Here is a 15938-nt window from a genome sequence, read left to right as displayed (position 1 = left end):
GCCGATACCGGACCTGAAAACGATAAGGCTGGAGAGACAGGTACCATCTGGTGATTCTAGCATTAGCGTCTTTCATGTTATGAATCCACTGCAATGCACGATGGTCAGTCTCAAGAACAAACTCTTTGCCAATGAGGTAATATTTCAACGTATCTAAAGACCATTTAATGGCTAGCGCTTCCTTTTCTACCGTTGAATACCTCGTTTCCCTTGCAAAAAGTTTTCGGCTGATGTACTGCACGGGTAACTGGTTTCCATCCTCTCCTTGTAGTAATACAGCTCCTAGACCAACTCCAGAGGCATCTGTCTGAACAGTGAAGGGGAGAGTAAAATCTGGACATTGCAGAACAGGCTCTTGACACAGACAGTTTCTCAAATCGTGAAAAGCATTCTCAGTTTCTTGCGTCCACTTAACCTTCACTGGGCTAGATTTGCGAGTCATATCAGTCAGTATTGCAGATCTGGATGAAAAGTTGGGGATAAGTCTGCGATACCAGCCTACTAACCCCAAGAATGACCGTAGCCTCCTCTTGGTGTTGGGTAGTGGGGAAGCTCCAATCGCCTCTACCTTTCCCACCTGAGGACGGATACCTCCCCCTCCAATCACATAGCCAAGGTACTGGACCTCAGGTTTGGCAATGTGACACTTCTTGGCATTAATGACCAAACCAGCTCTCTGAATGCGTTGAAAAACATCAGCAAGGTGTTGAATGTGCTCCTCCCAGGTCCGACTGAAAATCACAATGTCATCGATATAGGCTGCTGCATAGTCGTCTGCTCCTCTCAAAACTTCATCCACCAACCTCTGAAATGTTGCTGGTGCTCCATGCAAACCAAACGGCATCATCCTGAATTTGAACAGGCCACTTGGGACTCTGAAAGTTGTTAAGTCCTTTGAAGAATCTGTTAAGGGCACTTGCCAGTACCCTTTGCAGAGGTCAAGGGTCGTCAGGAAGTTGGCATGTCCCAAGCGCTCAATCAGTTCATCCACCCTTGGCATTGGGTAGGGGTCGAAGGCCGACACAGCATTCAGTTTTGAAAAATTAACACAGAATCTGATTTTAGCGTCCTCCTTTTTCGGAACCAATACCACAGGGCTACACCACTCACTGTGAGAAGGCTCGATGATTCCTGTAGCCAGCATCTCTTCCACTTCTTGCTTCAGTTCAGGGACAAGTCTGGCTGGAATGCGGCAAGTGGTGTCCCTAATGGGCTGCTGTTCAGGTGAATGCAGACGGATCCGATGTTCAGTGAGGTGTGTACAACCTGGTTTCAGACTGAAGAGCTCCTTTGACATGTGGACTTGCAGCTCCTGGCGTTGATCTGGTGTGAGATGACTCAGATCTGGAAACACTGGAGTCTCAGATGAGGATGGAAAGTACTGCTCCTGAATCTCTTCCTCATCATCCACTGTGCATGCCCACAAGTTTGTAGAGTTCTCTGGTTGGTCTACCCACCTTTTCAGGAGGTTTACATGGAAGACTTGATGTTTCTTTCGGCGGTCTGGCAAGGAAAGGTCATATGTCACTGGGCCCATCTTTTTTCTGATCGTGTATGGTCCCTGCCACTTGGCAAGGAGACCGCTATCAGACGTTGGCAGCAGTAGGAGAACTTTCTGGCCCTCCTGGAAAATTCTCCTCTTGGAGGCCTTATCATAAGTGTGCTTCTGTCGCTGCTGTGCTTGAGCCAAATTACCATTAGCAAGCTCTTGAAGCTGCTCCAGTTTGTCTCTCATTTTCAGGACATATGAGAGCTCACTGCACTGCTGTTGTGGTGTGGGGCCCTCCCAGGCCTCCTTCAAAACGTCCATTGGACCCCTCACTGGATGTCCGTACAGCAGCTGAAAAGGTGAGAATCCGGTTGATGTTTGTGGGACTTCTCTATATGCAAACAGCAAGAATGGAAGCCATTGGTCCCAATCTGACCCGGAGTCATTCACAAACTTCCTTAACATGGACTTGAGAGTCTTGTTAAAGCGCTCAACGAGGCCGTCTGTCTGTGGGTGATAGGGACTGGTCCTCACTCCTTGAATTCCCAGCATGCTGTACACCTCTTTAAGCAGATTTGATGTAAAGTTGGTACCCTGGTCAGTGATGATCTCCTTTGGAATTCCAACTCTGGAAAACAGCTGAATGAGACAGTTGACGATCTGGCGAGCCTTGATCTTCTTCAAGGGAAAGGCTTCAGGGTATCTTGTGGCATAATCACTGACTACCAGTATGTACTTGTGGCCTGCACTACTTCTTTCTAGCGGGCCTACAATGTCCATGGCAATACGGGAGAAGGGCGTATCAATGATCGGCATGTTAATGAGAGGGGCCCTATCTCCTTTCCTGCCTGGAGCTGTTAGCTGACACTGTGGGCAAGATTGGCAATATTTAACTGTGTCAGCATACTGCTGGGGCCAGTAGAAACGGGGAACCATTCTGGAAAATGTTTTTGCCTGTCCTAAGTGTCCTGCCCATGGAATAGAGTGGCTCAGATTAAGGATTGTTGGCCTCAAACTCTGGGGAATGACTAGCTGATCACCAATCTGGCTACGGCGATACAGCTTGTCTCTCTTAACTACAAAGACTTCCTTATCTACCACTTGGGTAGACTCCGGCACACATTTTGAAAACAAGATTGTAAGTGTGGGGTCCTCTCTCTGTAGCTTAGAAATATCACCCGGGATGGAAAAAGTGTCAGACTCTACTGGATCATCCACATACTGGGCTACTTTGGTTCCCCTTACTCTATCCCGTCTCCTCTGTCTCCTGCTTTTCCTTTCCTTAAGCTGTCTGGTGTAACCACTAGGCACTTCCTCATTTGCAAAAGGTAACTCCTCCCATCCCACTGTTAGACTAGCTTGTTCCTGCCTGCTTTTGGACCTTGTAACAGCTAGCAAACTTTCACTGGTGCAGCTGGCCCTAGTCTCACGAGATTGTTTAGCTATCAGATCGGCAAGAATAGGGATATCAGAGCCTAACACGACCTGATAGGGTAGATGTTCAAATACTCCTACTGAAAGAGGATAGAGTTGACCTTCGACCTGGATAGATACCTCAGCTATGGGGTATCCTACCTTGTCCCCATGAATACAGAGGACATCCACTGTTCCCCCACAAAAAATGACATTCCTAGGGAGACTATCCTGTCTGACTAGGGTACGATTACTTCCCGAGTCTAGAAGAGCTATACAGGGTCTGTCTTCAATTAACGCACCTATTGTAAGTTCTTCAAATTGACCTTCTCTCTCTACCTCACTGACAGATGACTGGGGAGCAAAACACATGTAGTTATTACTAACATGTACTTTAGGACACTCTTTCATAAAATGACCTTTCTGACCACATGAAAAACACATTAAGAGGGCCTTATTTCTAGGCTCAAGTTTAACTGAATTTGAGGGAAGGAACTGTCTTGTGTTCCTAACTCTATAGTCATTGCCTCTGTCCGGTTTACCAGATGGTATGGGTGGGCGGGGCTTGGCTGGGAGGTACTCTTGTGATGGACGGCGGGCAGCCAGGAAAGCTTCAGCCAATTCTGCTGCTTCTTTTGAGGTCTTTGGGTTCCGTTCTTTAATCCAGGTGCAGAGCTCAGGGTTAAGGACTTTGAGAAACTGCTCCATGATGATGGTGTCTCCAATTTGCTCTTTTGTTTTTGCTTTGGGGGCCATCCACTTCTCATACAAGTCCTTGAGACGTACCTGCAATTCTTTAGGGGTCTCTTCCCCCTCTGGTGCACTGGAACGGAACCTCACTCGATAGGTCTCTGTACTGATTTCAAACTTCTGCAAGACAGCACATTTTACTTTTTCATAGTCCATTGTGTCATCAATGTCCATGGCCACATATGCAGCGCGAGCTTTACCAGTTAGCAGTGGAGCTAGGTGAAGAGCCCATTCATCCTGAGGCCTATGCATTTTGGGGCTTTTCCAGCCAGGTAACCTCACCAGACTGGGATGTTGACCTCCGATAGCAGGCTGTGATGGCCCGGCAACTGTTTCAGGTGCTGGCCCTATGGAAGGGGCGGATGTGGCAGCCGAACCGTCCCTCGGCTGCAGACGCTCCTGCCGGTCCTGCTGCACCTCCTGTTGGAGTTGGGCAAACTGATGTTGTATTCGCCTCCACCTCTCCTCCTCATGCTTACGCTCCTGATCCGTCCTGGCATCCCGGTCAGCCTGCTGTTGCATTAAGCATCGCAAAAGATTAGACAGTTCTGCCGTACTTTGTTCCTGAGGTTGACCACCTGCTGCCCCTTGCTGGTCACAGACATCTTGTGACAATTCTGGTAGACACTCCATTTTATTTTTCTTCTGGTTTCTTATTGACATCTTCACTGCCTCCTACTGGCCTGGGACCCACCAACTGCCACCAAATGTGGGGAAGTGTGACCAGAGTAGATGGATGGAAGGAGGCAGACTCAGAAGCAATGTTAAAATGTTCAAGAGTGATTTATTTCTTTTCCCAATAAATACTTAAAGTAAGCAACATGTGCCCATGGCTGCACACTGGTCTCTCCTCTTAGTAGCTTCGGCCATGGTAACCGATACCTTTTCAACCATGCCAAAAATAATCAAAATCAATAAGAAAACAAATCCCAAAATGTACCTCCCCCCATACATGGTTCAACCCAGTGACATCACTAATGATGTCACCAGGGTATAAATAGAGGAAGTGTTTGCACTTTTCCCTCCTTTTGACACTGGAACCTGGTGGGTATGGTAAGTAACATAATCAACCTCATGATAAATGAAAAAACTGAACAAATAAACTACTTTAAACTTAACAATACTTTTCTGTATTATTTTAAGTGTAATAATTGAGAACACAAACAAACCCGGGGTACTATGTGCCTGCATGGCATGAAAGAATGATAGACCTATAACCAAAACAAACAAGCACGGTTGAATTTGGATGGCTAAGATAGTAGACTGACATGGTGACAAATGGTGTGCTCTCACCCACTTTGTCACAGTATGTCAGACAAGTGGAACAAATATCAATGCAAATATATAGATCTTGCTATGTTGGCAGCCAGGAAATGTATAACCTTAAATTGGAAAGAATCTAAACCCCCAGTATTACCCCATTGGTGGAACGAACTCTCAAGCTACCTTACACTTGATGATATTTACTACAAGAGTAAAGGCAGATACTCAGACTTTTTAAAAATATGGCAACCTCATACAGAATTTGATTTTAAGAATTCCGTAGGTCAATGTAAGGCATAGTGACAATGATAAGACCTGAGTGCAATGGTTTGTATTGTTTTGTTGTCGTGTTTGTTTTAAGTGGGGTTTTCCCACGTTTATGTCTGTTTTGTTTTGTTAGGTTTTTTGGTTTTGTTTTCGTTGTGTTTTGAGGGTATATATTTGGATATCATTTTGGTTCTTTAACGGACCAGCCCCAACTTAGGATAAGAAAGTAATGACATTAAGTGTTTCCTACCTTTTTTTTTTTTTTGATAAGTCCCCTTCATGAAGAAGTAGGGTAGGAATATTATTTAACTATTTAATTATTATTTCAGAGTCATTGATAGAACAGATATGTTAGTACTATCTGGTATTCTCAATTAGTGCAGTGAGTATAATTTTTGGTTAGTATATTTGGCATGATTATAGCACTATGAAATATGTTTTGGTGTGTATGGACTTTGACTTTTTTTTTTGGAAGTTGAGTTGTGGGGGTTTTGTGTTCTATGTATCTAAGGTATACCCCTCTTTTTGTGTTTGAAAATATAAAAATACAATAAAAAAAAAGAAGAAAAGAACCGCTAACCCTGCAAAGGGGGTGTGGTTCATTATCAGCCCTAAACCAGACCCACTGTGAATCAACAGAACCACCCCAACAGTAGGGCATGCCCATATCAAAATTTCCTGAACTTTTCTAGGTATTATTATTATTATTATTACCTAAAATGAATTGCCTTTTTGGAGACCTTAAAGGTATTATCCATGATTTTGGAGAGCTAGCAAGATTTGAAAGTGGCACCTCCTCTAAGCACCTCCTCTCGGACCGAATGAAACGGATTGGTTAGAGTTTTTACATGATTTAAGCTGGGAGGGGGAGGAGGGGGCGGGGCTTAGAGGAGGTGCCACTTTCAAATCTTGCTAGCTCTCAAACATTGTATACTATAACTTTAACATGCTTGAAAACTCACCAAATTTTGCAAATTTTTGCTTCCCTCTATTCATACAGCAGCATACTCATTTTTCACCAATTCTGGTCATTTCCACGCCTCGTATTTTAACAAAGTCCTCCTAGAGATTTGATCAGATTGGCAATCTAGACACATGGCCGACGCTAAATTGCGAAGCTTTTACGTTTTTACCAGAGTGCTTGACTGTACTGATCCGGCAAAGTTTGAGGTCATTTTTAATGCTCGCCATGAAACATCAATTGGCTGTAACTCAGCAATACATTATTTGATGTGGTCGATTGTAGAGTCTGAAGACATCTATGGTGGAATATTCAGGATCGGTTTTAGCGCCACCTGTTGGCACCAGGATTTGTCATGTCTTCTAGTATGCATCTGTGCTCCAAGCGAGATGAGCGGATGGATCTCAAACCTGGTCACACAGTAGGTAAGACATTGACGATGACTGACAGTGAAACCTAACTTTTTATCAAAGGGCGTCGCCGTGAGAAGGAGGCAAAGTTCGGTGTCTCGCCATGAACATAAAAGTTGTTCTAACTTCCACATACTTTGTCCAATCCGACCGAAAATATGTACATTTAATCAGGCTTCCATTCTGAACAAGTGGATATGACAATCTTGGATGAACTCCATAGCGCCACCTTTTACTCAGTTATACATTTTTCAGCACATTATGTGCCTTATTTCCTGTTTCGTTCATCCAATCACAATGAAATCCGCACATATTATTGTCATAAAGGTCATTATTGATCGTTTATCGTGGTCATAACTTGAACGTAGCTGCCATCCTTCGTGATTGAATGGGAACTCTCGATTTCTCGTACCTACACATTCAAAATTATTAAAAATCACTTGTTTGTGCTAGGACAGTGAAATTGTAGGATCAGATGCCCATATCCAAATAAATCATAACTTTGTCATACTTTGTCTCTTTAACTTAAAACTTAGATATTGTTCACCGTGATCTAAAAATATCCTGTTTATTTCAGGGATCTAGGCCCAACAGCTGATTTATAGTGATTGTTTTGAAATTGTGGAGTTAAACAAATATTTTTCATGAAATTATATTTTTTAGGTGAGACAGTTCAGATGAAGCCGAATTGTGGCACATTGTGAAAAGATTATGTGGAAATATTTTCCCATTTTTGTAAAACATCCTTGATTTAAAAAAAAAATTGGATTTAAAAGCAGGGATCTGGGGGTGAAGTTTGGAAAGTATGACATTCCTTTTTTGGAAGTCGGGGGAGAGGCACCCATGAAAGGCTCTCAGCACAGCAGCCAGTCAGTGCTGATCCATGAACATCTAAATCAAGCTATTGGCAACAATCTAACTAATGATTAAACTAGAGGTTCAGATAAATCCAAATACACATGCGCGAGAAGACAATCGATTATTGAGTGAGGTACGTTTGACTCCAGGATGCTAGGTGGCCCCACATGCACTTTTGCGTTGGGGTTCTTCCAATACACTTGGTAAACAAGTGCGAAGGATGACAACGACATACAAAAAAATGGACACTAACGATGCAGCAGCTCTGTAATTCTAATACATACTAAACCTGATCATGTTGCAGGTAAGATGCAGCAAAGCCTCCCTCTTCTTCTTCTGTTACCGTGTTGTTGTGATGCCGTGACTATTGTTATTCCCGCTCCCGCGGCTTCCAGAAGGGGGGGGTTCCCGGGGCAGTCGCTAGCTCGGTTAAGCGTGGGTTGGTATACATGCTGGAATAACTCGGATTAGGCCACATGATCTGCCACTAAAAGTTCACTCTCAAGAGCTTCAGTTTGGCCCAGCTAAGGTGCAAACTTGGCTTTCACAAAATTCGAAATCGGTTGGATTAAGGCAAAAATTTGACTTTCTGTTAGTGCATGTAAATGTACCGAGTGTGTGTTGGGTGATTATCTTTCATTATTTCTTGATGTAGAAACATCCTGTCGATTTCATTGATATAGGTCCAACAGCGAATGTATAGGGTTTTTTTTAATTGAGTGAAACAGTTATTTTTAATGAAATTATATTTTTAAGCAAGAGAGTTTAAATGAAACCAAAATTTTGAGGTTTAATGCCAAGATAATCTGTGAAACGTTTCACATTTTTTATAAAACATTTTTGAGTTTTTACAAGTATTTTTGTTGTAAATCTCAAGAATTACAGGCAAGGCTTTCAAGGTTTGACGCTTGCATTGTTTTGGGAGGGGGGTTGTCGGTGTTCAGTCCCCCACGAGATCACATAAGCTACAGTGTAATAAATGAAAGACAGGCAATCGGTATTAATGCACGGGCTTACTAGTGCTCGTCCCGGGGCCCAACAATGTGGGGGGGCCTTCAGCAAGGCTAAAACAAAATCCCACCCAATTATAAAGAGAAAAAGTCATCATATTTTGCCCTGACTGCTGTCTATAGTTGTGTATGTGAAAGACAAGCCCTGTCAATGTGGCAGGGAGATCATTACTATGTGGGGGGGTGTCACATAAGGCGTCAGTCTTGTCCAATGAATGAGGCATAGACGGAAAGGAAGATGTCGGGAAAAAGGTTGAGAGTGGAGCTCAAAAAAGGAAAAAAGAACAATTCAAGTTCCAACGGGAATCACTTTTTTTCCTAACTGGGTATTTTAGAAGAAGCCCAGACGAGAACGAACCACCCGATGCTACTAACAACCGTTGCGGGACGTTGTTGAACGTGCTGACCTGCAACTGGTATCAGCGGGCGTAACGGTTGCCAAGGCCGAAGAACCATCACCACCGCCAGCAAGGGAATAAATGCAGACATAATTCCCATCTGCTGTCACCATAGGTTAGGGAACAGGCTAAACTTTTAGCATTTAGCTACAGTAGGCAAAGTAGGCTATTATAAGACTGTGGCCTGCAATATAAGATGTAAAAGAAATCCATATTAGTCATTTATTGCCCAGGCCTATACCAAATCAAAGAAAATGGTTTAAAATGGTGTAATTCCATGTCAGGAGACTTTCTCTAAGACTCATGTGTGCAAATGTTTGGTCATTTACTCCAGAAGCTTACAATATTGTTATTTTCTAATAGAATTATGATGATAAGCTAACTTTGATGTGGACACCAAAGCCATGACACTGACCCAGGACTGTGGGGGGGCGGTGGCCATGAGTGCAAGGGCCCGATCATGCCCACAGCTTTAATAGGCAAGGCAAGGCAAGGCAAATTTATTTATATAGCACAATTCAACACAAGGTAATTCAAAGTGCTTTACATTGACATTAAAAGCGGCAAGACATAATAACAAATGGGTAAGAATAAGAAAAGAAGTAAAATAATAAAAAGCACAAGCTGTTAAAAAAAATAAGGGCAGTAGAGTACAGCAGGTTTAATTTAAGAGTACACTTCAGTAAACAGTAATGTTTTTAACCCTGATTTAAAGGAGCTGACAGTTGGAGCAGACCTCAGGTCTACAGGAAGTTTGTTCCACCGGTGAGGAGCAGAATAACTGAACGCTGCCTCACCTTGCTTGGTTCTGGTTCTTGGGACACACAACAAACCAGATCCAGATGAACCTCAGGGGTCTGGGAGCTTCATAGGGAACTAACAGATCAACCATGTATTTTGGTCCAAGACCATTCAGTGCTTTGTAGACCAGCAGTAAGATTTTAAACTCTATCCTTTGACTCACTGGAAGCCAGTGTAGTGATTTCATGACTGGTGTAATGTGGTCCAGTTTCCTGGTGTTTGTAAGGACTCTGGCGGCAGCGTTATGGATCAGCTGCAGCTGCCTGATTGATTTCTTGTTAAGGCCTGTAAAGATGCCATTGCAATAATCCAACCTACTGAAAATGAATGCATGAATAAGTTTTTCCATGTCTTGTTTAGACAGAATCCCCTTAATTCTAGCAATGTTTTTTAGGTGGTAATAGGCAGATTTGGTGATAAACTTTAGATGGCTGTTGAAGTTCAGGTCTGAGTCAATAATTACACCAAGATTTCTGGCTTGATTTGTAGCTGTCAATGACATTGAGCCAAGGTGAGCGCTGATCTTTTCCCTTTCATTTTTAGGGCCAAAAATTATCACCTCTGTCTTTTCTGCATTTAGCTGGAGAAAATTCTGGCACATCCACTCATTGATTTGGTGAATACAGTTACTCAATGAGATCAGGGGGCTGTAGTCATGTGGTGACACTGAAATATAGAGCTGTGTGTCATTGGCATAAGTATTGTAGGAAATGTTGTGATGTTCCATAATCTGAGCTAGGGGTAGCATATAGATGTTGAATAGAAGCGGTCCGAGTATAGACCCTTGAGGAACCCCACATGTGATCTTGGTTCTCTCAGACTCATGGTTTCCTATTGACACAAAAAAGGCCCTATCTTGTAAGTAAGATTTAAACCATTGAAGCACAGTGCCGGTAAGTCCCACCCACTTTTCCAGTCTGCTGAGAAGAATGTTATGATCAACTGTGTCGAATGCAGCACTCAGATCCAATAATACCAGAACAGAGGATTTACCTGCATCATTATTCAGATGAATATCATTTAGGACTTTGATGAGTACAGTCTCAGTGCTGTGGTGAGGCCGAAATCCAGACTGAAATACATTGAAGAGGTTGTTTTGCATCATAAAAGCATGGATTTGCTGGAAGACCACCTTTTCAATGATTTTCCCTAAAAATGGCAGATTTGATATTGGCCTATAGTTACTAAGTGTTGTAGCATCCAGATTTGATTTTTTTACAAGAGGTTTTATTACTGCAGTTTTCAACGCCTGGGGAAACTGGCCTGTTTGAAGAGAAGTATTTATTATCTGCAATACATCCGGCGCTATGCAGTTAAAAACTGTTTTAAAAAAGTTTGAAGGCAGAATATCAAGACAGCATGTTGTGGGCTTTAATTTTGAAACTGTTTCCGTTAGGGTTGTATTATCTAATATGCTGAACTGTCCAAGCTTTACTACAAGATAGGAAGGCCAGAGTGTTATCATTCCTGAGGTGGAGCACATTGTTTGTCTTATCTGTAATATTTTGTTTGTGAAAAAGTCAGCAAAGTCATTACAGGTCTTTTTTGATATCAGTTCAAGTGGGATTGAGGCTGCAGAGTTTGTCAGTCTTTCTACCACAGAAAACAATGCGCGAGTATTATTACTGTTTCTATTGATAATCTCTGAAAAATACGATTGTCTTGCATTCTTCAGTTTCTGGTTATAGTTGCGAAGACTCTCTTTATAACTGGTGTAATATACCTGATGTTTGTTTTTGCGCCACTTGCGTTCTGCTTGTCTACATATCCTTCTCTGTTCTTTAACCAGTGTGGCGTTTCTCCAGGGTGACTTTTTCCTCCCGGACAGAACTTTGGTCTTAATTGGGGCGATAGAATCAATAACAGCCATTACATTGGAGCTGAAACTGTTAACAAGGTCATCAACTACAACTGAGGACAGGGTTGTTGATGGTGTAAAACCCTGGGTGAATAATGCACAGGTGTTATCATTTATATAACGCTTTCTGATTACCTCTGCTTCACCTTTCATAGGATTGGCAACAGTGGTCATTTTAAACAAAACACAGTAGTGATCAGAGAGAGCAACATCGTTCACCACAACCTCTGAGATATTAAGACCCTTGGAAATAATTAAATCTAAAACATGTCCTCGGTTATTCGTTGAATCTTTGACATGCTGGGAAAGCCCAAAATTATCCAGAATATTTAAAAGTTCTTTAGCACATCCATCTTTGGGATTATCAACATGAATGTTAAAATCACCCACTAAAACAACACAGTCAAAATCCATGCACATAATTGACAGTAGTTTGGCAAACTCATCAAAAAACCTTGCATCATATTTGGGTGGTCTGTAGATGGTCACTAAGATTGCTCGACAGGGGGATTTTAACTGAATGGCAACATATTCAAAGGAATCAAATTGACCATAAGACATTTTCTTACATTGGAAGCTGTCCTTGAACAGAGAGGCAACTCCGCCTCCTCTCCTATGTGTTCTTGCTTCACTAAAGAAACTAAAATTCTGCGGTGTTGACTCAATAAGAACTGCTGCACTATTATCCTGACTTAACCAAGTTTCAGTTAAAAACATAAAATCAAGGTTGTGCTCGTTAATAAAATCATTGATTAAGAAAGATTTCCCAACCAGAGACCTGATATTAATAGTTATATTAATATTAGTTTTTATATATTGTATTTACTCACTAAATTGAAATATGCATAATTTGAGCACAAATATGCCTAGATTAGAATGTTTTATATTAAATGTATATAATATTGTGTAATTAAATCGTCTGTTAGGTTTTACTGATAATGAAGAAAAAAAAATGATAAATTGCAATTGGAAAACCCACTGCTAGGAGCCAGGACTTTTCTATAGGGCCCAGGTGCTGTATCATTTCCACCAGTATGTCATCGATTCCTACTGCTTTCCCATGGTTCAGCATTGCAGCTTCGAGTTCTTCTAGGTCGAAGGGCTTGGTGAGAGCGCTGGCTGGTTATGGGTGGTCTGATACCGCTGTCCAGACATATTGCCTAGATGGGAAAAGAGAAGGTTAAGGAAGGTGTTCAGACCTAATATTTGTTGTATAGTGTAATTATTTGTTTGTGAGTTATCAGCATTATATATATAATATATATAATTAAAACTCTTCATAAGTGGCCAATGTCTCAAACTTTGACCTGTAATTTAAACACAATGTTTTTTCTCTTTCAATTTGTTTGATTGCAGCCTCTTCACTCAGGATTGTACTGCTTGGGAAAAGTGACAACAAAATAACAACAATTTATAATCTCATTACAAAGCAAAAAGCTTCTACTTTCCTCAAAACCCATATCCGCGGGACCACCAAACACTGTGAGTGGAAGGAAAGACCAGTAACAGTCGCTAAAGCATCAAACATATTCAATATGTCTGAACAGGATGTCAGAGAAGGGATGAAAGCATTTACAAATTCGTGCTTCCCTGGACCAAATGTTCTGCTGCTGCTGCTGAAGCCTTCTGAGTTTACTCAAAGGGACAGACAAAGACTGGACTTCACTCTGAGTTTGTTTGATCAGGATGGTTTTAAACGATTAATGATCATCTTCACACATGAAGAACATCCGCTAAGTTCTGAGGTAAATCAGCTGCTTCAAGACTGCAGTGGAAGAATGTACAACATGTTTGAAGAGGATCGTACACAGTTAATGGAGAAGATTGAGAACGTTGTTGATGAAAATGAAGGGACCTTTCTCACCTTCACTGAACCAGTGAGACCCCCTTTAAACCTGGTTCTGTTTGGGAGACAAGGAGCAGAGAAAACCTCTGCAGCCAAGGCCATTTTAGGTCGGAAGGACCTTCGTTCAGTCTCCAACTCACCAGAGTGTGTCCGGAATCAAGAAAAAGTGTTTGGACGTCAGGTTTCCCTGGTGGAGCTGCCTGCCTTGGGTGGAAAACCTCCAGAGGAAGTGATGGAGGAATCATTCAAGTGTGTCTCCCTCTGTGAACCTGAGGGCGTCCACGCCTTCGTCCTGGTCCTACCTGTGGGTCCACTCACCGATGAGGACAAGAGGGAGCTGCAGACCATCCAGAACACATTCAGCTCTCGAGTCAATGACTTCACCATGATTCTGTTCACCGTGGAGTCAGATCCCACCCATCCAGATTTTGTTAACTTTGTGGAGGAAAATCTGGACATCCAGGAGCTCCGTCAGGGCTGTGGGGGGAGGTCCATGGTTTTCAACATTAAGAACAATCAGCAGGTGCCACAGCTGCTGGATGCCGTGGGTCGCATCAGATCTGAAGAGCCCAGATGTTTCACCAAGGACATGTTCGCCAAGGTTCTCATGATGAGGGTTGTAGAGCAGGAAAAGCTTAAAACTGAAGCCATAAAACAGAGCAGGGAGGCCCTCAGGATAGTCCTGATAGGGAAGACTGGCAGTGGGAAAAGTTCTGCTGGAAACACCATTTTGGATGAAGAACTTTTTAAATCTACATGCAGCTCAAAGTCAGTGACCAGGTTTTGCCAGAAAGAAACGAAAAAGGTTGACGGTCGACCGGTCGTTGTCGTTGACACCCCCGGGTTGTTCGACACGTCTGTGTCCAATGACGTTGTTCAGGAGGAGCTTGTGAAGTGCATCAGCTTGGTGTCTCCTGGACCTCATGTGATCTTACTGGTTCTTCAGATCGGTCGATTTACAAAAGAGGAAAAAGACACCGTGGATCTCATCAAGAAGTACTTTGGCAAGAATTCAGCAGACTTCATCACGGTCTTATTCACCAGAGGAGACGATCTCACCAGGTCCATTGAGGAGTACATAGAAGACAGTGACCCCCTCTTACGGCAGCTGATACATGAATGTGGCGGGAGATACCACGTGTTCAACAACAAGGAAAAGACAGATCGAACACAAGTCCGAGAGTTGATGAAAAAAAGCAGCAGAATGCTGGAGAGAAACGGAGGCGGGTACTACACAACTGCGATGTTCCAGGAGGCGGAAGAAGCGATCCAGAAGGAGCTGGAGAAGATCCTCAAAGAAAAGGAGGAAGAGATGCAGATAAAGCAGGAAGAGCTGAAGAGACAGCATGATGAAGAAATGGAAACCTTGAGAGGAAGAATGAAAGAAGAGATGGCAAAAACAGAACAAGAGAGAGAAGAACGAGATAAGCAACTCAAAGAAATGGAGGATAAAATCAAAAAGGAGAAGGTGGAGAGAAGAAAAGAGCAAGAAATGAGAGAAAAGGAAGATGAGATGACGAAAAGGAAAGAGGAAATTCAAAAACAGGAGTGGGATAAGAAACTAGAAGGACAGAAGGAACAGAAAAAAGAAGAGATGAGAAAACAACATGAAGAATGGGAGAAAGAACGAACGGAGTGGTGGGAGGGACGACATCGAGAAGAGGAACAGAGACGACGGGAGGAGCGAGAAAGAACAAAAAAACTGCAGGAAGAGTATGAAGAAGAAAGAAAAAAATATGAAAAACAAAGAAAAGAAGAAGATCGCCAGAGACGAGAACAAGAGGAGAGGGAGAGAAAACAATTAGAGGAAAACTACAAAAATCAGCTGGAGAGCATGAAAAAGAAATTTGAAGAGGACGCCAGGAAACAGGCAGAAGAGTTTAATGAGTTCAGACGGAAATATACGAAGGACTTCACAGCTCTGGTGGAAAAACACATGGAAGAAATGCAGGAAATAAATCACAAGTTTGAAAGAAAACTGCAAGAGACAGAGGAGAAACATGACAGGCAAAGAGAATTGTCAGATAATCTTTCAAGGCACAAAGAGAAAACTCTCCAGGAAGAGATGGAGAAACTCAAAATGAAACAAGAAGAAGAGATAAATGAACTGAAGAAGAAGTACAAAAACACATGTATTATCCTCTGACCTTCCAATTGTCTCAGTTCTTAACACATCAGATGGACAATGCTCAAATCTCTCAAAACATTTAAGGAGGTGAAATGTCCTGCAATGGTCAAATAAGTAAGAAGAAAAAAACAGCTGAAGAACGCTGCAAAATAAAAAGAAATGTACTTTAGAGATGTCTATGTGTTCCAGAGAAATTAACATTTTATGCTTTATTATAAAGTTTTACATACATTAATGTTTCAGTGATGTCGATGCTGTTATCAAGAATAATTGGTTACAAATAAAAAAATAAACATCAGTCAGAAGTTTGCATGTTGCTTTTTTTCTTTTAAAGGTTCCACTGAATGTAAAACCCGGTTTACCTTTGTAGTTTAAACAAGATACTGAGGTGGATGGAGATGCAGTGAAACTCGAGTCCTATTGTTACTTCCCTCATATGTAAATATCACTATTAAAATACTGAAAAATGATCCAATCCCAATAACT

General features: G+C 42.2%; 1 protein-coding gene across 1 annotated transcript; it reads left to right on the top strand.

The window, feature by feature from the left end:
- Positions 1-12642: 12642 nt before the first annotated feature.
- Positions 12643-15590, top strand: LOC133420885 (GTPase IMAP family member 8-like). Its single transcript, XM_061710766.1, has 2 exons — positions 12643-12657; positions 12909-15590. The coding sequence occupies exons 1-2, from the start codon at positions 12643-12645 to the stop codon at positions 15468-15470; spliced, it is 2577 nt and encodes an 858-aa protein (XP_061566750.1). The 3' UTR covers positions 15471-15590.
- Positions 15591-15938: the final 348 nt, after the last annotated feature.

The sequence above is a fragment of the Cololabis saira genome, chromosome 20 (genome assembly GCF_033807715.1).
Source record: "Cololabis saira isolate AMF1-May2022 chromosome 20, fColSai1.1, whole genome shotgun sequence".
Taxonomy (NCBI): domain Eukaryota; kingdom Metazoa; phylum Chordata; class Actinopteri; order Beloniformes; family Belonidae; genus Cololabis; species Cololabis saira.
This window is presented reverse-complemented; position numbering and strand designations above follow the sequence as displayed.